Source organism: Diabrotica virgifera, chromosome 4 (assembly GCF_917563875.1).
Source record: "Diabrotica virgifera virgifera chromosome 4, PGI_DIABVI_V3a".
NCBI lineage: Eukaryota > Metazoa > Arthropoda > Insecta > Coleoptera > Chrysomelidae > Diabrotica > Diabrotica virgifera.
This window is the reverse complement of record NC_065446.1, coordinates 69,657,983-69,683,550: the sequence shown is the minus strand read 5'-3', so window position 1 is coordinate 69,683,550 and position 25,568 is coordinate 69,657,983. Positions and strand designations below refer to the sequence as shown.

Below are 25,568 nucleotides of genomic sequence, written 5' to 3'. Positions count from 1 at the left end.
CATATAACGTACATTTAAAGTCCAAACGTCCATGGACCAATACTGGACGTACTATGTACGTACATTACGGGACGTCCATTGGACGTTTGATTTCAACGTACATTGGACATCCATTTGTGGTCCATGGATATTTTACACAAAACGCGACTATTATATTAAGTCCCAATACAAACTAAATGAGAATCTTCTTGACAACGTTGTCGCTCTTCGCGCTATCGGTCGTGAAAGGTAGTATATCAGGTACTTTTAGGGGATTATCGATGTTAATTGTTGTGGAATACTGAAGGATGGTTTATTTATGATAATTCACAGAATGGCAAACGCGCTTGTAATATACAACAACGGTACTGACTCTAAAAATAGTTTGGAACAGAAACAGAACAGAGATTAAACCTCTTTTAATGTGCATGCTTCCTAGGGCGTCATTATCTGAATCTCGTCTTTATGAAAATACATCCTGTGATATATTTGTGTTTTCTGTTTATCGTGCAGGTGCAGTCGTGCATTAATGAAGTTCCTAGTTCCTATAATAAAGTATATATTATAATGAAGTTATAGTAAAGAGAAATAAAAAAGGTCTTTTGTGTAATATTTTTAAGTATAAGTTTAGTATTATAAGGAACTATTTCCTATAAAGGCTTTTTGCTATGTATTCACAAAATTATGGATACTAGATTGCTTTCTGAAAAGTGCCCTACAAATGTCCATAATACGTACATTGAATGTACATAAGGTGTACACTGAAAGCTCCAATACAACGTACAATGTACGTTTGTAGCGGACGTTCTATGGACGTCCAATTTTGTGAACTCTGGACATTCGTTGGACGTCCATCGGATGTCCATTGTACCTTAGCGGGACGTCCATTGGACGTTCCAGTGTACACAGATGTACGTCCATTGGATGTCCATAAAACGTACTTGTGCTATCTGGGAAGTTAGGTACTTAAAAATTATGCTGGTCCAAATATTTTCAGAAAGTGGGATAAGTTGCACAATATGTAGGTATGTATAATTCTATGTAGTAAGTACTGCAATTCATTACAACAAACTGTTTATCAATTTTCTTATTACCACCAATTTCTGCCTAAAAAAACGGGATTTACCTTGTCTCAAAAGAATCAACACGTATTGTCGAAACACCATGAAACAAGAGAGAATGTCAAGTACATCAAATAAAAAAAAAGCAAAAAACGACAAAATCTCCTAAGATGAATTAAGCCTTTTAGTTTGATGGTATACCTATATGAGGAGACAAAAAAACCTTGCCGACCCTGTCTCCAAGGCCACGAGCCGCCACTGTCTGGAGTAGAGTATTCTGTTCTGGAGTTTCAGTCAGAAGATCATTTTTTTCAGGGTGAGATAGGGCTTTTCATCGATTGTCATTTGTTTCGAGCTTCTGTCATATGTTGTATAATTTGTGTATGATATTAATATATACACGGATTATACGAGATCTGACAGAAGCTCGAAACAAATGACTGTGAATGAAAAGCCCTATTAATCCATTTCGATAATAAGACCAGTCCTGGTGAATGTCAGGCCACCGGCTGAGTTGTTTGAAGACCTCACTCACTGTTATCCAAGTAGACAAAAATAATTTTAACGTATTGTGGATTATTATACAGCACCGCATTTGACAGTGACAACTAGCTTGACAGACAGATGACAGATTAAACGTTTCAAATCCTCTAAAAATTTGCTTGTAATCTTGCACAAAAATATTTTAAGAACAATATTTTTCATAGATTTAGTTTTAAATAAAGACAATTAAGATGCCGGACCATTTAGGAGATGATATGCGAAAAATAAAAGAACAGAAAGAGGAGCCCGAAAAGGAAATTAAAGGTAACCCAAAAAGCTAATCTTTAGAAAATTTGCAAATTACAATGACAATATTTTTTAGCCCTGGATGAAGGTGATATAGCACTTCTTAAAACCTATGTAAGTTTTGTTTTTAATTTAAGTAATATCCGTATTATTTATGAGTATGAATTTTCACATTATCAAATCTAAACAAGAGATCTAAGAGAGTCATTATTATTCAGTTCGGCGGGATGATATTGTTCGATTTGTGAAGTTATATAAACAAGGGATCATTTCATAAAACAAATAGATCCCTTGTTTATCGAATTTCACGCCTTGTACAATAGTACCCGGCTCAGCTGAATCTTGATGGACAGAACGTCTGTAAACTTCTAATTTCCATTGATGTAATGTGACACAATGTCTATAAACGACATTTTTAAAATAACGAGTTGTGAGGAAAAATGTGTGTCAAAAAATATCACATTACATCTAGGTACAGATATAAGATATAGCATAAATATGAAATGTGACAGGGTCGTCGTCCACATGTTTACAACATATTTGTAAAAAACTCATTTCCATAAACTATAATATAGTTTTACAGACCATAGTATACAGACCATAATATTATGGTCTGTTATGTGACAATACGTCCTACAGTCGGAAAAATGAAAGAATACCCATGAACGATCACATCAATTACTTATTTTGTAATTTGCTGTCTTTTTCTATAAATAACAAACGTTTGTTATAGAAAAAGATAGCAAATACAAAATAAGTAATTGATGTGATCGTTCATGGGTATTCTTTCATTTTTCCGACTGTATCTGCTTTTTCATGAGTTTTGTAAGAGAGACTAAAAACTTTTTTTAGGGTCACCTCTTGTTTTCATATGATATTTTTTGACTTGTTTTGTAGTAAATTCAACTATTTATTTATTACAAAACAACTCAAACTTACATGTGAAAACAGGAAGTGACCCTAAAAAAGGTTTTTCGGTTATTCATCTCTCCTACAAAATTCATGAAAAAACAGATATGAGGTATTTTCACATCAACGACGATATTTGCTAAAAGAAATTCAGCGATTTCCCTATTCTACTTTGCAAAATACATAATAGTGTCAGAACACTTGTTTATACATTTGATGCACTGTCCATCAATGTGCTAATGACAATCTTGGTCCTCTGGTTCCACTATAACTATGTATTATTTAGGGACAAGGGCAATACACAAAGACAATTAAAACATGTGAAGAAGATATCCAAACGATAATCAAAAGAGTAAATGAATTAACTGGTATAAAAGAATCTGATACTGGTTTAGCTCCACCAGCTTTATGGGATTTGGCAGCTGACAAACAAACCTTACAAAATGAGCAACCCTTACAAGTGGCCCGTTGTACGAAAATTATCAACGCTGATACAGATGATCCCAAATACATTATAAACGTTAAACAGTTTGCCAAATTCGTAGTAGATTTGGCAGACTCTGTGGCCCCTACAGACATAGAAGAAGGCATGAGAGTTGGGTAAGAATTGTTTAGTTAACCCTTTGCAGTCGAATGTGATGATAAGTAAAGTGTCATACGAGTCGTTAACACATATATCATGCCTACTGAACTATGTGTCACTGTTTGACACATGAAAATGCACTGAGGTCTCAGTGGCTATTTAATCAATCTAATATTTTTAACAACATTATGTAAATAGCTCTATCTTTTTTTTCTATTTATTCTAAAGTATTCGTATTTGGTAGAATTGAACAAAACTTTAAACAAGCTACAGTTGAATTTAGAATGGTATGATGTGTTAATTAAATTCTTATTTAGTCAAAATAAAATTCATGTTTTTATACAATTTATTCTTAAATTTTATTAGAATATCAAAGGTAGAAGGTTGTAAACCACAAGTCAACTTTTTTCAGGAAGTAGAAAAAATGTTCCATTTAAGTAATTTTATGAGGAAGTAACCCAATAATTTTTTTCATTAATTTGTAGATCAATAATTCATTTATAAATTAGTGAAAAAAATTATTAGGTTATTTGAAGACCTTGGGACCAGACGGGGACTAGCCACAATTTCGTCAAAAATGAGTTTAAGTAGAAATCACACATACACACTTTAAGACCATATCAATGTCTCAAACAGAAAATTTCAGAGTTTTCTCATAGATGGCGCCGCTGTCGTTAAGTCCCGTTGTGTCACCATTACTTTATATTGCAACCGAAGGAGACAAGCCACAGTAGTAATCAACATGACAGCGGAACATTCCCGTGCATGTAAACGGAAAATAGACTTTTCTGAGTTTGATTCTGAACACAGTGACCAAGATCCGTTTTTAAATAAAAGCGAAGATGACAAAGACTATACAGTATCCGGAAGTAGCAGCGATTGGGAAAATATAAACTCAGGAACAGTAAGTTTATTTACTGTGTGGCTTGTCCCCTTATGTTATATTTTTTGAACCTAAAAATATTAGGATTGTTCTAAAGGTTTTTTGGGGCTAATACCTTTTTAGTAAAATACCTACTTCATTGCAGGAAAGTGAATAGGTTTATACCCCACAGACTTCTCAAAAGAAGGCGCCTTCTAGATATAGACACAAGGATACCCAATGACAAAAAATAAAGCACAAGACAAAAAAAAATCTAGTTTACGAATATGTATATAAATACAAAAGGGAAGAAAGTGAAACCAAAACATTAGGTGCACCTTGCGGTTGCAGAAAACAGTGTAGGCAGAACTTGGTGCTTGCCAACAGATTCTACCAGATACTGAGAATAATGAACCACTGGAAGACATTGAACATTTGGACGACTTTTCAGATATTGAAAATATTGACGACAACTGAATTATTTTATTGTTGCATTCTATGTTCATATTTTAGAATATAATTTTTTTATACAAAAGGGGATAAGCCTCATATGTTTTAAAAATGTTCAAAAACTCAAAAAACGTTAAATAATCATTTGTGTTACTTTTATTGTGTATTTAATATCATATTTCCAAACGATTATGGGCCTTACTACCAAAAAAAATTGGATTTCAGGATTTGAAAATAAGTTTAAAATGATGTTTTCTCCAAAATATTGTTTGGTGGCATGCCCCCTTCTGGTCCCAAGGTCTTCAATTCCTCATAATATTACTTAAATGGAGCGTTTTTCTACTTCCTAAAAAAAGTTGATTTGTGGGTTACAACCTTTTACCTTTCAACCATCGAAATTTTAAACGCAAACTTAAATTTAATTTGGGTCAAACATTATTACAGACTAGTGTATTATTTTCTTTATAAAATCAACAGAACTCCACATAAACACTTTTCTTTAATTGAACTGAAAGCCTCTGTAGCACCCGCAAGGTCAAACATAACTGTATTTAATAAGATTTCCTAGATTTGCTGAAAACCCAAAACGTGCGATTCTCAACTGAAATCTATTGAGCAATTCAAATATCCAGTTAAAATTTTTATCTATTGAATGGTTAATGAATTACTTATAAGAGGTGTATGTGATCGATATTTACAGCATACTAGAGATGCCAACTACTAAATCCGTGTTTTATGATTTTCATGTCTGATATGCCAAATGACCTGTGGGCCAAATTGTTAGTAAATTTATACAAGTAGTCCCAGTATATATATCAAACAGTAACGACACTCTGCGATCTTGAAAAAGTCACACAGTTTTTCCACGCTGCCAACTTCAAATGAGTAGTCGCAGAACTCACTGTGCTTCTACATATAGTATTTTTCATGAGCATTTTTCAGTGCATAATAAATGATAGGAAAAAGGGTAAGTCCGTGATAATATACATTTATGACATTTTAGTTAAATCTGACAGTTGTCACATTTTATTTTCAATTTGGAATAAAAACAAATCAAATGTGTTTCTTGCATTTATAAAATGGTATTTTCTTTGATTTGTATAATCTTATAAATTATACAGATTATATTTGTAATATTATTATCTAATTAAAAAAATATTCTTTTTATTATGGCGCCATCTATCGGCAACTAGAATAACTAGAATAAATGTTGTAAATGTCTGTAATCACGGACGTGCCTTTTTTCTGTCACATACAATTTAATGCGTTAGAAAGAAATCGAAAAACTGTGACGCACTGAAAGATGATCATGAGAAAAAGAATACTTTCAATCTTGAAGGTTTGACATTTCAGGTGCGTAGTAGCATAGTTGCTACTGTTTTAATCTTGTACATTTGTTTTAATGTGTTGCCTCTTGATGCTGTTGGAACTACTGAGATCATTCAAAGATTTGATAATTTATTTGATCTATTTAAATCGTCTAATATTTCTAACTGTAAACCCTGCAATAGGGCTTTTAGTAATTCTGATTACCAGAATGATTTTTCATTGGGCCAGTCAGGTCCAACTTTTCATTTCACTTGACAGATAACAAGATGGCTGCCTCCACAAAACGAGACTTCTAAAGCACCAACCAGAGTGTCACTACTGTTTGTTTTTAATACTGTGGTCATGTATATCATGCCAACAACTGCAAAGGGTTAAAAAATTGTTAAATAAACAGATATAATTTGTTTTGTTTTTAGAGTCGACCGAAATAAGTATCAAATTCATATTCCTCTACCTCCAAAAATTGATCCCACTGTGACTATGATGCAAGTTGAGGAGAAGCCTGATGTTACATACAGTGATGTTGGTGGCTGCAAGGAACAAATTGAAAAGTTGAGAGAAGTTGTTGAAACACCTTTACTCCATGTAAGTTACTTTACTTCTTCTTTCTCATGATCCTTAGTGCCCTTCAGGGCGTCGGATAAGAATATTGATACATCCTACAAAATAGTGCAACATAAATGTAGCCTTGTATCTCATATGAACCGCCATGGTGCTTAATATTGGTGCTTGGTTGTCAGTATTGCCATGTTCTTATAATGTATATGTTGTATGCTTCAAATATAATGAGAGAAACATTGGAGAAAGTACATTTTTATTATAGTATTTTATGGATTCTGATTTTTTTTTAATTTATGTAAAACACCAATGATTAATCATTTGTTTCTTTCGATATTAATTGCAGTTAACTACATATTCATTTTTTTGCAATTCCCTTTTGATTTGGCAATAGGGTCAGAACCCTCAAACCACCAGTTGCCAGACTGCAACATTTCAATTAAAATCAAAGGATGAAGACATGACAAAGGCTGGACATCATTTAGGTTTGCCATGTGAGATATGCCTGGCTCTCTATTAGCCATAATAGTCAACAACTAGAGCTGTTGTCTTGGCTTCATGTCGCTTATTTACAAAGTCTAACAACTGTATTTTGTTTTATGTAATTACTTATACTTTTAATTATTCATGTTATAATGGTTTCGTATTCAAATTTATAGCCTGAAAAATTTGTAAAACTTGGTATTGAACCACCAAAAGGCGTTCTCCTTTTTGGCCCCCCTGGAACTGGTAAAACTCTTTGTGCTAGAGCAGTAGCCAATAGAACAGATGCCTGCTTTATTCGTGTAATTGGTTCTGAACTGGTTCAGAAGTACGTAGGAGAGGGAGCAAGAATGGTTAGAGAACTTTTCGAAATGGCTAGGTCTAAGAAGGCCTGCTTGATATTCTTTGATGAAATTGATGCCATTGGTGGAGCCAGATTTGATGATGGCGCTGGAGGTGATAACGAGGTGAGAAATTTTTAATTTTATGGTCAAAGGTTTGATAGTTAAAACACAAATAAAAATCTAAATTAATATGCTAGTCAGTGAGAGCAAAAACAGGATATTACCTCCAAATTCTATCCTACTGCATGGACGTTAATGAAATTTTGGGAATAGCCTCTCTTATCTCCTAATTCAACGTCTACCCTATGCTAATGTGCGCAATTATTTTGGGGGCAGTTCCTATCCCTTCTTGGGGTGGAAAATTTTTTGATCAAGATAACCACGGAAGTTGCTAGAGAACCTACTTCTAAGCAAAACCTGTTCTATAATTTTTTTTTAAATCAATACTTTTTGAGTTATTTGTGGTTGAAAATTTGCCATTTTCGATGAAAAATGTCACCTTTTTGGGCGGTTTTTTTTGCGAATACCTTAAAAATTATGCATCTAACCTAAAAATATATACAAAACATTTTTGTAGCTTATAAAAAATCAAAGAGATTCGTTTCTTTACAAATCTTTAATAATACAAAAAGAGATGGTAGGTGAAGAGAGATTTTTTTTGGTGCATGCTCAAGTCGGTGTGTTCAACTTAAAATAACAGAGAAATGGTCGATTTTAAGTGTGTAATGCTACAAATATCTGTTGTACTGCTTGAAAAGACCTTTAAAACGAGCACTGTTATATATTGATTACATTCAAACTAAGCGAGATATGGTGCAAAAAAGTTGATGATTAGTTTATTTTAAGATAAAATGCGAAATATATTTAACCTCTCATCCACCAGATTTAAATGCATCGTTTTACTTCTACAATACCTTTTATTATAGTGTTATTTCTGTTTTCAAAAATTTTAAGCAAATTTAAAAATGGGCTCCAATTTGATCTTATTTTTTTTTCAAAAACCGTTCATTTTAAACCCGTCAACTTTTTGAACATAGAAATAACACTATGATAAAAGGTATTATAGAAGGAAAACGATGCATTTAAATTCTGGTGGATGAGAGGTTAAATAATACTCTTTTTTCTTTAAAATACATTAGTTATACATTTTTTTGCATCATATCTCGCTTAATTTGAAGACAATGAACATTTAACAGTGTTTGTTTTAAAGGTCTATTCGAGCACTACAAAAGGTATTTTTAGCATTATACAACCCCTAAAATCGACTATTTCTGTTATCTTGAATAAGTTGAATACACCGATTTGAGCATGCACAAAAAATAACCTTTTTTCATCTACCATATCTCTTTTTGTATTATAACTAGAATATTTATGAAGAAATGAATCTATTTAATTTTTAATAAGTTACAAAAATGTTTAATATTTTTTTTCGTTAGATGCATGTTTTAATATATTCGCAAAAACCGTCCTAAAAGGTGTCATTTTTCAATGAAAATGACAAATTTTCAACCACGAATAACTCTAAAAGTATTGAACAATCAAGTATTGATAAAAAAAAATTGTAGAGTAGTTTTTGCTTAGAATTAGGTTCTCTAGCCATTTCCGTGCTTATTTTGACTAACAAATTTTCCACCCCCGAAAAGGTGTGTGAACCACCCCCAACATAAAAGCGCCATATAATATCGGGTAGACTTTGTTTATTGAGCTATTCCCTACTTACAGTGAAAATATCAAGTAAATTGATGCAATTAATTATTCTAATTGGGAAATAAGCCAGAATTTAACTTAAAAAAAATTATTTTATTAACGTTTCGACATCTACATTGGATGTCATTGTCAAAATACAAAATATTAATAAATTAAACAAAAATGTTGTTGCTTAGTAAAAAATTCATCTAATAATTTAATGTAATCTGACGCAACTCAAAAATGTTGGCAATATCATGTATAATTATATGTCTGAATTGCCGATATAAATGAGTCTTAATCTGAATTTATATCGGCAATTCAGACATATATTATACATTTTAAAGTACATAGAAGACTTTAAAATGATATTGCCAATATTTATCGGCAGATTAAAGTTGCGTCAGATTAAATTAAATTATTAGAAGAATTTTTTGCTAAGCAACAACATTTTTGTTTAATTTATTAATATTTTGTATTTTGACAACGACGTCCAATGTGGATGTCGAAACGTTAATATTTTTTTTTCAAGTTAAATTGTGGCTTATTTTCCAATTAAAATAGTTAATTACAAATATGTCACAAAGAAATAGCTTCAGAACAATATTAAATTGATGCAGTAGATGGAATTCGGAGCCAAATACTCTTATTGACTGAAATATAATTAGAAAGTATGATGATTAACAACGGTTTGCCTTACATTACATTAATTTGAAAATAGTAGAGTTTCCTATTTCAATAAAAGAACTCACACCGAAAGGTAGAAGAGTTATGGATTAAGTGAGTAAGTTAGTAGTTCAATAAAGATTTCATTCATTCATTGATTCATTAAACAAAAAATAAAACAGATTAATACAGTATTGTTTTCTTGAATTTTAGTCATTTTACTGAATATTATGAACTAATGTTAAAACTGTTTTCTAGGTACAACGTACTATGTTAGAACTTATCAATCAGTTGGATGGTTTTGATCCTAGAGGTAACATTAAAGTACTTATGGCTACAAATCGTCCAGATACTCTAGATCCTGCCCTTATGAGACCTGGTCGTTTGGATCGTAAAGTTGAATTTGGACTTCCAGACCTTGAAGGAAGAACTCATATTTTCAAAATTCATGCTAGGTCCATGTCTGTTGAAAGAGATATTCGTTTTGAACTTTTGGCTAGGTAAGATAACAGAATTAATTTATGAATCTCAGCAAATGATGATCTACCTTTCCTGAAACCTCCTTGGTATTCCAGGATTATTTCATTTTCGTATTTAATTTGTTAAAATTATTAATTAATCGCCCTTTATACACTTGTTACAAAAAGTATCGTATAATATTAAGTCTAGAAGTTTTGATTACTATATCCTAATTTTTTTTGAAAATCCAAGGGAATGAAACCTAGGAATATTTAACAATGGTTTATTCTAGTAAAATAAAAAATCAAAGACTAACACGCCAAAACAATTAAAATAACAATTACATATTCAACAAAATGCATTCAACAATCATGCGCCTTTCTAGGTAGTCCCAAACATGCTCAATTGGGTTTAGATCTGGGCGGACTGCTAGCTAATCGAGAACTTGAATACCAACCTCTTGAAGATAAGATATTGCATTGTTGTTCTAGCAACGTGCGAGCGAGCGTTGTCTTGCATAAGAACGAAATTATCTCCAATAATTGGAACAAAACGCATAACATTTTCTTCAAGAACCTCTCTTATACAGTGATGAGCGCGCTAATAACACAAAAGAGTTCAAAGACGTGTCAATCCGGAAAGATGCCAAACAACATTTGTTCCTGCCGTAACACAAAAGTTCAAGATAAATTACAGATGTTGCAATGCTCCATCTTCAAGAAGTGGTTTAAGAACACTTGTGTGGATGTTTTGACCTCGGAAATCAGGGTAATGACAATGAATAAAGGTTATGATTGGTCTTGCATTGGATGTAGAGACATAAAAAACGACATCAAAGAGCTCAAAACATTCATAGTTAGTCTTCGCGATGAAATTAAAGATCTGAAATCCATCCACAGCAACACTCCCAAACCGAGTAATACCAATATAGCGCCGAATTTTGAAGATATTGTTAATGAGATAGCGGAACGCCAAAAGCGTAAATGCAATCTAATAATATATGGCCTTGATGAACCAGATCATAATGAAGCCTCGGATATCAAGAATACTGACAGAAACAAAGTTGCGGAACTACTCGGCGTAGTTAATCCCAACATCAACATTAACACCCTTAAACCGTTTAGACTTGGTAAATTTGCACCTGACAAGAAACGTCCAATAAAAATTACATTAAATAATGAATCTGAGGTTATTTTTGCTATCAAAAACGCGAAGAAAATTAAGAACAATCCGTCATTGACTGCTGTTTCAATTTCATTTGATCGAACTCCAAAACAGGTGGAATACTATAAGAAAGTAAAAGAAGAACTGACTCTGAGGCTTTTAGCTGGCGAAAAGGTTCGTATTAAATATTTTAGCAATGTACTTAAAATAATTCCGTTAAACTGAATGCACCCAGCAGTAACTCCAATGACTCCGTATCTGTTTACTATCAAAATGTGAGAGGTCTTAATACCAAAGTCGACATCTTCTCTACTGACGTGTCGAGCTCTTACCTAAGGTATTTCATTTTGGTTTTTTTTGTCTTTATAACGTATATTTGTTTTCTTTTTTATTTATTTATTTGTTTGCATGAGAATTGTTTATTATTTTTTTGTAAAATTGCTTTGTAAATGGGTAACTGTTGGGCAATAAACGCTAATATTAAAAGATGGAAAACATATTAAGTTGTGAGATAAAAAGAAATGCAACTTGTAGGGTTGAGAAATTTAGCGATAAAAACCCATAAATTTACATTCTATTTATTGTTTCCCACCTTTAGACAGATCAGATGAGTTTGGTAACTGCCACTGTGACAGTGACAATTTTAGTTAACATACTCCTCTGATACGTCTAAAGGTGGGAATCAATAAATAGAATGTAAGTTTATAGGTTTTTATCGCAAAATTTCCAACCTCTACTAGTTTCATTTGTTTTTATCTCACAACATGTTTTTTCCATCCTTTGCGTTATTTTGACTTATTAGCGCACTTATCACTGTATATCGATCAGCCGTCAGAAACCCCCTACAAAACACTGTTAATTCTGTGACTGCCAAAGCAGTTGCCTCCCCATAACGAGTTACCTCCAAAATTTCTGGCTGTTCTTATGTTACACTGTGCAAATCGCTGTCTGTAAATTGGAATGCGTCTGTCGGATCCAAAAAGTGCAATTCTTAACTCGTCAGTAAAAAGAATATTAGCCCATGTGTTCTCGTGTGAACCATAAATGTGCCATATGGTGTGCCCTCGTTAGCAGTGGAACAGTAGCAGGTATTTTGGCTCTAGATTCCAAATTTCTTAATCTCTTTCTTATCAAATTGGCCCAGAATGGTGTATTCCTAGTGTGACCAACTAGTCCGAAAAATCCGGGATATGGCCCAAATTACCAAGTCGTGTCCCGGCGTCCCGGACAAGGCTTCCGGGTCATCCGAATTATCAACGTTTTGGTAAAATTCTATTTTGAAATTTTGAATACGTTATTCTTACAAGAATTTACATCAAATTGCATTTGTGGGACAAAAAAAGTCGGGAATCCAACATCAATTGATTTTTAATTTTTCTTTTCTTTTTAGAACGATTTCCGGATTGGAAGTCGAAACGAAAAAAACTAACAAAAATGTAATTATCATCAGAACCAATTGTGGCTTAATCTCAATCAAAAATATCATTGTCAACATAAAAATGTTAAATAGTCAATAAAATGATTATAATATGTTCTATATTAAAAAAATGGCCCCGATTTTCATTGAAAAGTCCCGGATTTCAGGTATTTTTGAAGGCATTCTTCTTTAGCGGCGAATCGATTGAGGGTAAAATTTGATTGATCCGCCCGCATGCGCACACCGACAGTATGGTATTAGTTGTTATACGGGCTCTGATTGGGTGTTGAAATTTTGAAATGATCTGTCAATAATTGTTCAATATGGAGGTTATCGGTAAACAAAAATATTGTATAATATTAGTTTTTATTGATGTGTGGACAGAAATAAAATCAAATTTATGATTATAGTGACTTTTTAAATAGTTTTGAAAAGCCGCAGGTACGTAATTCTAAGGGCCGGTTGTTCGAACGCTAATCAACAATGATCATTATTAAATATTTAATTACTGTCCCCAAAACTGTCAATGTCAACTTTGTTTGGGTTGCTGAAAACATAATTAATTACAATTATGAGATTTATTATTAATTATGTTAATAATTATTGTTATATTAATTGATTATAGTCTCAGAATTGTAATTAATTATGTTTTGACAACCCAAACAAAGTTGACATTGACAGTAATTAATTATTTGATAATGATCATTGTTGATTAGCGTTCGAACAACCGGCCCTTAATGTTTCAGTTGGAAATACCTAATAGTTTCAATACCTATCTATTTGGAAAATGTAAACAAAATAATGTAGTTACCTATTAGTAGGCAATGCTTTAATTTACATAATCTGATTACGAACAAACTTTCGACAAATCTTCATCTCATATATCGTTTTCTTACTCTATATTTTGTTGTATTTTATTTCGACAAAAATCAAACTAATAATTTTATTAAATTCATATAAATTTATGGTGTAAACGTTTAGTTTGTGTATATTCCCACATGACGTATACGAGAGTTTGGTGCAGTTTGAAATGGCGTCAACTTTCGTACGGCGCGGTAGACGTGAAGTGGGTTCAAGCCCCAAGCAAGTTATTATTTTTTTATTTTTTTTTATAGATTTTATGATTGTAAGTATATTATTATATAATTTTTGAAGATATTCTTCTTTTTTAAAAGTGGTAGATAAGAAAGTTCTTTCTTCCGAGAATATTCTTCCTTACCGAGATACAGAGTGTTTTATTACAAATGTTCTAAAATGATTTTAGCCCATGGTTAAATCACCTTTTAATATTTTTGTTCAAACTTGACACACAGTTTACACATGCTAGGGTACTTCAACTAGTCTTAAAAGATAGTTTTCCGATGTTACCAGAGGCTTGCCATACTGATATATACTTCTGTTTCGCCCCTTCCTCCCCTTACAATCTACGCCACTGTCGTAATAATCATTTCAGCATGCATTTTGATCCTTCGTTACTTTTTATGTAAATATCATCCTTTGTCTCAATCCGGAGTAAGTAGTTTTCAAGTTATTTGCGTTTTAATGTAATGGATTCAATAATATTATGTATTTTAAACACATAATCTTATTGAATGTAGTTACATAGTCTTATGGAATCCACGCAATCCACTTATCTTTAAACGCAAATAACTTGAAAACTACTTACTTTATCGCATATCGCAATGAGACAAAAAGGATGATATTTATGCAAAAAGTAACAAGGAATCAAAAAACCATGCTGAAATTATTATTACGACAGTGGCGTAGATTGTAAGGGGAAAAAGGGGTGAAAATGTAGTATATATCCCTACAGCACGCCTCTGGTAACAGCGGAAAACTATCTTTTAAGACTAGTTAAATTCCCCTAACATGTGTAAACTGTGTGTCAAGTTTGAACAAAAAAATATTAAAAGGTGCTTGAACAATGAACTAAAATCATTTGAGAATATTTGTAATAAAACTCTCTGTATCTCAGTAAATAGGAATATTTTATTTAAGTGTTTTGGGTTAAATCTTCGTATTTTGTGCTAAGGTTTCTCCAGTTACGAGATGGACAATTGTTAATGAAACACCCTGTATACCTCTTCATTGAAAGATCAAACAGACACAGCGCACAAATCAAATTCTCGAACACAAATTTCCAAAATAATATAAATATTCTCTCTTATCGACGCCGACGTTTTGTTTGACTTTTTTTTTAAGCAAAAACACCCTTTAACTTGAAAGGTTATGGGTTTGTAGAACCCTAATAAAGGAGACTGTAGACGAGGATTATAACATTCTGCTTAAAATTAAAAATTACTTGTAGACTTTTTTCTGTTTTAAAAATTATGCGATATTTTTTGTGATTAGTGCATGAATAATAGGGAACTTGCATAAAATTTTAAATTCGAAAAAAATTATATAAATCACAACAGAACATAATTTAACACATGTATCAAAGAAAAAAAAGTTTTGGTTGTCTTTCGTTTGGCCCCTAAAGACGATTAAAAATTCAAATTATACCAGCCAGCCCCAAAACGCGTCGTGACGTCATCCGGTTATATGTTTACATTCTGCACCAACAAAGTAAACAAAATTGTATATAATTTTAAATTAGACATTATAAACGTCAGTATAAAATACAGTTATGTGACGTCACAAGTGTTTTTGATCGTTTGAACTATTCATAGAAAACTTGACAAAATGGTTTTATTTTCCATAGTAAACCTTCTTTCCTTTCCTTCAAAAACTGTATCAAACTCCAATCTCAACAAACTTGTATATATTATTATAATGACATACAATAAATGTCATTAGAATATAAATATTTTTCCCTTATTTCGCGACGATGAGCTGGCAAAATACCCAAGTAGGTGGAGGCCAATAAACTAAAGAAGGAGAAGAAGAATATACCTAAATATAACCATAATAATCTTCTTCTTCTTAAAGTTCCATCTCCTAGCGGAGGTTGGATATCATAATGGCTATGGTCACTTTGTTGGCTGCTGCTCTGAACAGTTGTAATGAACTACAGTTAAACCATTCTCTAAGGTTCCTCAGCCAGGAGATGCGTCTTCTTCCTGTGCTTCTTTTTCCTTGGATCCTTCCTTGCATAATAACTCTCAGCAGCTCATATTTCTCTCCTCTGGTAATGTGACCCAAATATTCTAGTTTTCTTGTTTTTATACTGTTCATAATTTCTAACTCCTTATTTAAACGTCGTAGCACTTCAACATTGGTAATCCTTCGATCCCACTGAATTTTCAACATTCTTCTGTAACACCACATTTCGAACGCTACTATTTTTCTTATATGTTGCCTTTTCAATGTCCAAGCTTCCATTCCGTATAGTAATATAGAAAATATATAGCATCTTAGAGCCCTCAATCTGAGAGGCAACTGAAGGTCTTTGTTTGTAAGCAGTGTCTTCATTTTTATAAATGCTTGCCTTGCAGTTTCAATTCGGACTTTATTTTCTTTGCTTTGGTCATTTTTGTCATCAACCCAGGTTCCCAGATATTTGTATGTCTTTACTTTTTCTATTTGGGTTTGCTCTAGTATTAACCTTTCATTTCCATGTTGTGTTTTTGAGACAATCATAAATTTAATTTTTTTCTTGTTTATTCTGAGTCCATATCGAATGCAATAATCGTTAATTCTATTTAACAATTCTTGTAGCGACTCAAGGGTGTCTGCCATTATAACGGTGTCATCAGCGAATCTTATGTTATTTACTGTTCTTCCGTTTATAGAGATTCCATCACTTAGTTCCGCTATCGCTTCCTGAAATATGGATTCACTGTACACGTTAAACAGTAGCGGCGACAGTACACAACCCTGTCTTACCCCTCTCTTTATATCAATATTCTCGGACTCTTGTTCGTCTATCTTTATATTGGCCTTTTGATTCCAATACAGATTGATGATAATTCGTAAGTCTCGTCTGTCTATATCTCTGTTTTTCAATAATTCTATTAGTTTTTCATGTCGGACTCTGTCGAACGCTTTTTCGACGTCGATGAAACAGGAATAAATATCCAGGTTCATATCTAAGCATCTTTGAGAGAGGAGGACATTAAATGCAAACAATGCCTCTCTTGTTCCAAGTCCTTTGCGGAACCCAAATTGGGTATCATCCATATCATTTTCTAGCTTTCTGTATAATCTTCCATGAATCACCTTTAGAAATATTTTGAGGGTATGGCTTATTAGTGATATTGTCCTATAGTCTGAACAATCTTTGGCATATATTGTTTTAGGTATTGTTACAAAGGTGGACTCCAACCATTCCCGAGGTATTTTTCCGGTTTTATATACTTCATTAAACAGATCCAGTAGTACAGGTAGAGTTTCATCGTCTAGACATTTCAGTAATTCTGCAGCTATTTCGTCTGGACCTACAGTTTTTCCGTTTTTTGCGTTTCGTATTGCTTGTTCGATTTCCTCCATTATGATCTCTGGTCCCGTTTCGCTATCGATTTCTTCCGGTTCTTGTCTATTATCCTCAAACAGATCTGTTATGTACGCCTTCCACTTTTTTAATTTCTCTTTGACTTCTATAATAATTTTTCCATTTATGTCTTTAAGAAGGCCATCTTTCTTTTTTCGCTGTGTATTTGTGATTTCCTTTATTTTCTTATGCATATTAAAGCTATCATGTTTTTTAGAATATTCCTCTATTTCACTGCATTGATTTGTCAGCCAGGTGGATTTGGCCTCTTTTATTTTCTTTATTATTAACCTCTGTATTTCTTTGTATTTGCCTTATTATATTATATAATACTCATAACTGTGTAATAAAACTATGTGACGTCACGGGTCGTTTAAACTATTTTATACCGCAGAAGACTTTAAATTTGTATTTCTAAGTTATTACGAGTTTTTAAAGCGTAAAATTTTGGAAATCTCATTTTTAAACAAAACTGAACATTATTATGTAATAGAAAGAATGTGTAAGTTCCCTATTGTTATGAGTCAAAAACGTGTTATGTTGATTTTTTAGGTTGTGTCCAAATTCCACTGGAGCTGAAATCAGAAGTGTTTGTACCGAAGCTGGTATGTTCGCTATAAGAGCAAGGAGGAAAGTAGCTACCGAAAAAGACTTCTTAGAAGCTGTAAATAAAGTAATTAAGTCATACGCCAAGTTCTCTGCTACACCAAGATATATGACTTACAATTAATTTTAAAGATTTTCTAATTATCGAATTATTTAAATTGCGTTTCTAAATAAATAATCCTTTTTTAGTGTATTTTGTTGTTTATTTACTGTTTTATCTAGAAATAGATAATGTCATAATGTAATAAGATTATGTACTTTTTTCTTTAATAGAATTGAAGAGAACTTCAACACTGAAGTCTTAACTCAGGAATCAGTACAGTTTTAATATAAAATTAGATTATCAGCAACAAATCAACAAAGAAGAAACGAATACAGAGGAACTTTACCAACTCCTTAAGAACTGTATCTGCTATACAAGCTGTAGGATACAAAGAAAAACAACAGAATAGATTTAGAATGGTGAAATTAGAACATCAATGATAAAACTATAGAGAAAAAAGCTTATGAGCTTTTGTTAATGACAAATGACAATGAGGACGAGGTTCCTAAAGAATATAGAAGTTGTAATAAAGAAGTGAAGAAAGAGGTAGCAAAATTAAAAAAGAATCATGGTGAAATAAATTTGCTGTAATCTAAAGATTCATAGGAGGAATATGTGTGATTGTGAGTGTGTTTCAGAAGCTTGGAAAATGAAAAGAAAAGAATCTCAGAAAAATCCAAAAGACAAGCACAAGAGATTAGAAATGTGAAATATACCATACAGTGAAAACTTCGAACTTCTGCACATGCTGTCGAGATGATAATACATAGACAAATAATATAGTATTTGATGATAATATATGGATGGGAGAGCCAGGAACATTTTGTTTGAAATTAATTTGGAGGGGGCGTCTATGAGACATTGCCGATAAACAGCCCCACGGGAACAAAAATTACGTGCTGGGTATGTCTTGATTACCATACCCCACAAGCTCGTAAGAACTCGTGTGCTATCCAGTAACAAGCACCCTTTTTAAACTACTTCGAATGTTTTAAATGGACTACAAAATAATGTAACAATAATGTCGAAGTACGTTAAGTGCTGCCATCTGTCTATCAAAATCCAAAGATTTCAGGTAAATACGTATTTAAAATTTAAATGAAAAAGAAAAGTATGTATTATATTTTGAAATATTATTATACAAAAATTTAAACTAAATATTTTAGTGCAAATGTAATACATTTTGTATTATAAATAAATACTAAACAAAAACAGAATTAATGTAATATTTTTATGCGGAATGTATATGCAACCAATTATACACAACTGTATATATGGTTATCTAGCTATCAGAAACATTCTATTTTTAAAATATAAAAATTAAGGCTTAAGGTGGCTGCACAATTGACCGGGAACGAGAACGGAAACTGAAAGCATCAGCAGATTCACAATTAAATGGTAAACAGCTGTTTTGTGTCACTGTCACTTGTGCTATTAATTATTTTTCTTCTCAAAATAAATTTTGTGGAACGATCTTTTTCTAATTTTATTAAAAGAACATGTCTGTGAACTCTAAAAATATGGATTTATTTGATGACGAGCTTTTATAATATTTTCGTTTTTTATAATCTTGGAACTAATTTACACAATATGTGTGCAATCGCAAAGGTTTGTCAGCATAAAGATAAAAAGCATATCATTCAAATATTTATATTATTATTGTATCTAGTTACCATATAAGTACACGTACTATGATCTATATCAATCATACGGATGAGGAATTTTTCCAATAAAGAAATCAATCGTCGTTCGTCATTTATTTTAATGCAAAATGTATAAAAATTGTCAATAAAACTTGATCACACACTTCTAATAACAAATTTTTATTGGGCATTTGACAGTATTTTTAATACTGCCTTCTGATTGGTTCCGGGAATACAACGGGAACGAGAAAGTTGAAACATGGTCAACTTTCCCGTTCCCGTTACCGGACAGCTTCTCGTTCTCGGTTATTGTGCATCTACAACATTAATTTACATAGAGGTTAACTTTTTTCCCGTTCCCGTTTCCGTTCTCGTTACCGTTCCCGGGCAATTGTGCAGCCGCCTTTACTTTCACAGCCGCCTTTACTTTATCCAAAATCATAGAGGTATATATTAACATAGAGTGAGCCTACCCTCCGCGCTTCCTGACGACAAGATCTCATGGACTGGTTTGCGGTATCTCTTTCGTTCGAGCACATTGTATCGAGAAACTAAGGCCATTATTAGACTAGGTAACTGGTGGCGCAACTAGTGGGGCAACTGGTGGCGCAACTAGTGGCTCCACCAAATTAAAGCACACAAAATATTATGGGCAACTGGTGGCCGATATGAGCAACTGGTGGCGCAACCAGTTACCGTAGTCTAATAGGTCTCATTTACTTAAATGCCCCTTGACGTAATGAGTCACTGGTGGAGCAACTTGGTGGCGTCACCAGTTGCCTAATATAATACTGGCCTAAGATGACATTAAGTGTGAGCATAGGCACGGAAGGGAAGGACAACTGTCGCAGCTTTACTATAGGTAAGAGTGAAACAGCACTAATCCAAATAAAAAAGATGGTGTCGCCACTTCGCTCTTGACACTGTGTCTATGATAATAGGGCTTTTCATCGATTGTCATTTGTTTCGAGCTTCTGTCATATGTTGTATAATCTGTGTATAATATTAATATACACGGATTATACGACATATTACAGAAGCTCGAAACAAATGACTGTGAATGAAAAGCCCTATAAGTCTATGTGCAAAATCATAGGCAAAATACGTACAACTCTTGACATTTCCCAGTAATTTTGTGGCAGCAAACAAAAGAGCGCCATCTAGTGGTATGAGTTGATAATGCATTTAAAAGAAAATTATTTGATTAAATCAGCATTTTGATTTTTGACGGAAAACATATATAAGGTTTGTTCCAACATGAACTTTTGGACGGCCCAGAAACCGTCACGAAACTACTTGTACCGTTTGTTGTGCGCATGTTCGTAATTGTATCGCCCAGTTATCGTCCCATGACGGTAATCATATGTTTGTCATTTTTGTTGGTGACAGCTTGTGTGCTTTTAGTCGATCAAAGGCTCAAAAACTTTAAAGAATTAAATCCTAGTGCTCAAGTCAGTCCAACCAGCACATTATGCATTTGCCCGATTACTGAAATGATCATCACGAAACCGTCACCGAAAGATCACAATTCTTGTTGGAACAGTGGGAAGGACGATCCGATGACGATCATATTTTTGTTGGAACGGATTTTGTTTACTGCGCAGAAGCGTTACCGTTTCGTGACGGTTCTCGGTCGTGTTGGAACAAACCTATAATAACCCATTAATAACCGGTTTGTGAAATTGTGATTGTTGCGAGGGTTGATATAGGTTTTGTCAGAAAAGTCTTAAGACCGCGTCCCACCATCAAATAATTTGATCAAACTGGTTTGAGCAAACTGAAAGTGACAGAGTGACGTCACATCCTGAGTGTTCATTGTGGATAATAATGAAAAATTTTAATTTTAAATAAAGTACAAACAAGTTACACAACTCAATACAAAAAATTTGATCAAACTAGACTGATAGTGAGAGCACAGATTTTTAGAATTTCAAAAAAACTGCAATTGTGACGTCACTTTGACGTACTTCCTCAAGTACGTCAAGTTTGCTCAAACTGTTTGATCAAATTATTTGATGGTAGGACGCGGCCTTTAAATCATCGCGTTAAAATTGTTATAAATTAAGTAATTATACTGTAGATATAGTTAGTTAATGTTTGAACATTAATTTAGTAGTTAAGTTAAAAGTTAAAACGGGATAATACGTTAGTAGTGAATAAGAAATACTGAAGGACCTTTCTGTAAGTTTTGCTTTTATATAATCATAGTAGCAGTAGTATAGTAGAGTAGAGGCTGGCTTAGGAGATGGACACAAACTCTCCCGGTCCCCCTGACAAAGGGGGCGGGATCTATGCTTTGCTTCATTGAACTCACAAATTTTTTTTAAATTCCATACACATGCTAGCCCCGAGACATAAAAATAATATTAATCTAATAGAAAAAGAACTCTGTGCTTTAAAAAATAAATTTCACAAGGATCAGATCATGCTAACAGAGGTTAATAACTTATCATCCAGGATTGAAACTATTAGTAGAAGAAAAGTTGAATACAAGGACACTGACTTCGGCCCATTCCTTATTATGATAGAGAGTGACAAGGGAAAAGCAGGTAATATCCATCCTATGGATATTGGGAAAGTATTTCATACAATCGGTACGACTGGAATTAAAGAAATTAGTAGATAGGGCATGAATAGAATCGGAGTAATTTTTAACACCTCCAGACAGGCAAATATGGTACTAAATAGCACATAAATCCTTGAGAAAGGATTTCTTGCTTATATACCTCAAAAAATGCTAACATCAAGGGGTATTATTAGAGATGTAAGTATAAATATTTCAATGGAAAACATAGTTAACGACAGTAAATTACAAAAAAACGGGAAAGTTATATCGGCAAGAAGACTTAACAGAAGAGTTTTAGATGGCAATGGGACCGTTACATACATTCCAACATGAACTGTACAACTACTCTTTGACGTAAGAACTCCCCCTAAAGAAATAATTATCTATTCAAACTTGGTAGCAGTAGATCCATACATCCCTCCTGTACAGCAATGCTTCAAATGCCTAAAATTTGGGCACTCATAAAGACAATGCAGGGGAAAAGCAAGATGCCCGAAATGTTCCGATGAACATACTGTAACGTACGATTATTCTGTTTGAATGGGGTAGCTTAATAAATGACTAAAGTTTTACAGAAATAGGCTAGCTGGAAATTGAAGAGACTAAACAGTAGGGCTCAGGGAAGGATCAGGCCGTATTTGCACGCCCTAGTAAGACGGTACCTACTGAAATACTTGAATGATAAAGAAAATAAATTAATATAAGGAGTAATGACAAGAAGAGAACTATTGACCAAGAAGATATTCAGAAGTAGTGTTGAGCGCCAGGGAAGAATTGAATAAATTCTTCTCCACGTGACCTATATTGCTGTACCTAACTAATACTATTAATAGATACTATTAAAATGATAGGATAATAAAACATATAAGTATGTACAACCACATTTAATAAAAAAAATACCTATAAACCCTATATACAATTTTATACACTAGCTAAATATCCGACGTACTATGGTAGTACACTCCTGTCGATAATGCAGGTTTTACAGTATGAAAAAACTAATATATGTAATGAATTTATTCTACTAAGGAAGTGATTTGATCTAAATATGCATGTACAAACTAATTATTACTGTAGAATACAAGATTGGCTGACAATCCCGTATCTGATCGGAAGTGACAACCTGACAATATCTGGTGAATGGAATAAATATTATTGAGTAGGAAATAAACCCTTCGATAGTGTGCACAGTATCGTCCCAGATAGTTTACAATCCTGAGATTATTTTAAATACCTGATACAATCATGAAAATGAAATATAAAATTCGTTGACAAAAAAAAATTATTGAATATTATAAAGATAATAGGGTTTAAGAAGGTGAATTTATATTATTATTAAGGTTATGTATTTGAGTTATTGAAAAAAAATTGAAAATTGAAAACTATTATTTAAAAGGATTGAAAATTCAAATTTTATTATAAAAACCTGGCGTTTCTACAAAAGTAGGCCTGTGGCTTCTCCAAAATCCTGGTGAGGTTGATGATGAGAGAGCCAGGTACGTATCCTCCGATCTTCCCAACCCTCGGGAGGTAAGGAACAGCAACACAGAGTATTGACGAGGAGGTACTTGCTAGTGTCGGTAGAACTCAGTGTCTATTCCAGAAACGAAAAAAAAAACATCCAAAACTCTTCCAATCCAAACCCAAAATAATACCAAAATGATTGTTTATTCCATAAATAAATGAAGCATCCAAATGTGACTTAAATTTTGTTATAGTCTCCCTCCAGTGGCTAAAAGAACAGAAAACCTTCTATTAGCTGGTTTTCCTTAAGTATCTAAGAAACAGGGCCTCTATAAAAAGGTGTTTCACCTTATCAGAACTTGACAGAGAAAAAAACTACGGAAAAAGTGAGGTTTGATGTATATGTTTTCATTGACCTTGATTCTTCTTGACTGGAAAAAGCCTTTTTAAACGAATATAAGGAAGTATTTGGACAAAAAAAATGTGGATCTTGTAATCAAAGATTACTATATGGAGTTATATACATGATAGAATGAAAATTATCATTGATTTTCAATTTATTTGAGAGTGAAAATGTAGTTCTAAGAATATTTTTTCCTGTGAGTGTATATTAGAAGTATTGAAAAAGTGATAATTAAAGAATAGCAATGCTTTTCATATGATCTAAATATGGTATTAAAAATGATTTAGATGGTTATTTTTTCTTAGCATGAAAAAGAAATGGCAAACCATAGTTAAGTGATATTTTTTTTCATACATACCCATTGTTTTCTTCAAAAAATATTGGAACCAAAAACTCTTCACAACCCCAAACAAAAAAATAAAACTTCCTCCAACGTAAATTAATCTTCTTATAACTTATTTCAACCAAAAGGTAAATTCTTACAATGGCCACCGGAGGACTTCTTGATCGGACAAGAACGAAAATTCAAGTGAAGTGCCAGCCGCTATGGCCGATATGACCTACACCCCTGCCGGATATCGTCATTGCCAACTGCTAGACTCTAATCTACCAGATATTACCAACTTTATCGTCTATCAACTGCAACCTCTAATACGAGTGCTTGTAAAGTTGGTTGCATACCTAGTTCCCATCGGAATAACATTTTAGTAACGATAGTAGTAACTCATCGTTACATTCCCCCATTACTTGTAAGAAAAAAAAATTGATCCTATGATCAATCTTTTTTTTTATTATGCATATACATATATATACTCATATAGATACTCCATACAAGTATCCACAGAGAAAAAATCACACGCTGTGGGATCCAACACAGGCGTGACCAAACCAAATTTCTAAAATATAATACGAACCTACGAATACTTCACTACTCTAAACTAACCTACCGTAGGACATCGTCCAAACTCTGATATATATCCTAAAGACCAAGTTGTGTTCAAGTTGATTCAGTAGATTTCTATAAAACCCCAAATTATAGTCAACAAGAACACCATAACAACAATATTCGAATAGAAAACTCAATATAACCTATACGACGACTAACTTACACTTACAGCTGACTCGATCGATCATACCTAACCGCAAATTATGAGTCATGTAAATGGAGTTGTCTTAATGCCCGATATATCTCATATGGTACCAACATACATACTTAAGGTTTATTATAACCCTTTACTAAATTCCATAATTTAGAAAAATTCTATTCTCAAAAAAGTCAAGTGGGACGAGTAGTACAAAATTGTTCTATCGATGGACAACAGATTTAAATAGTGTTGTATTTTCATTTAAATTTGAATTAACTTATTTACACGAGGAAGGCAAATAGTCCCAACTCTAGTTATTTTGCCTTTTATCGCGATAGAAAAGAGGTTTGCTTTAATGAGTGCAAAAACTGGAGCCTTGTAGTGTTCGTCAAAAGTAAGAGAAGCTAGTGCCTCTACAATCAATGGCTCGCAAGTTGCTCTACAATCAACAGCTCGTAAGTTGCTCGACAACCAACGGCTCGCTAGTTTGCCGGTGTAACAGCCTAGTTTGTAAGGCTTTTTTTGTGTATGGACTTGGTGCAGTGTTAAATGCAGCTGAGGGCCCTCTTGAAGACCAAATGCAGGGA

At 33.1% G+C, this 25,568-nt stretch overlaps 1 protein-coding gene, 1 long non-coding RNA gene and 1 other non-coding gene across 3 annotated transcripts; 1 reads left to right on the top strand and 2 right to left on the bottom strand.

Moving 5' to 3' along the window:
* The first annotated feature begins 1,643 nt into the window (after positions 1-1,643).
* Positions 1,644-17,970, top strand: LOC114335830 (26S proteasome regulatory subunit 7). The gene is made up of 7 exons (XM_028286121.1): positions 1,644-1,847; positions 1,906-1,943; positions 3,025-3,338; positions 6,379-6,547; positions 7,180-7,470; positions 9,958-10,199; positions 17,724-17,970. Exons 1-7 carry the CDS (start codon positions 1,775-1,777, stop codon positions 17,899-17,901), a joined length of 1,305 nt encoding a protein of 434 aa, XP_028141922.1. The 5' UTR covers positions 1,644-1,774; the 3' UTR covers positions 17,902-17,970.
* A 693-nt stretch (positions 17,971-18,663) lies between these two features.
* LOC114335833 (U11 spliceosomal RNA) lies at positions 18,664-18,794 on the bottom strand. Its single transcript, XR_003653320.1, has one exon. It is a non-coding gene; the product is annotated as a U11 spliceosomal RNA (small nuclear RNA).
* Positions 18,795-22,898: 4,104 nt separating this feature from the next.
* On the bottom strand, positions 22,899-25,285 carry LOC126883053 (uncharacterized). The gene is made up of 2 exons (XR_007697476.1): positions 24,255-25,285; positions 22,899-23,761 (listed from the first exon to the last, which is right to left on the bottom strand). It is a non-coding gene; the product is annotated as an uncharacterized LOC126883053 (long non-coding RNA).
* Positions 25,286-25,568: the final 283 nt, after the last annotated feature.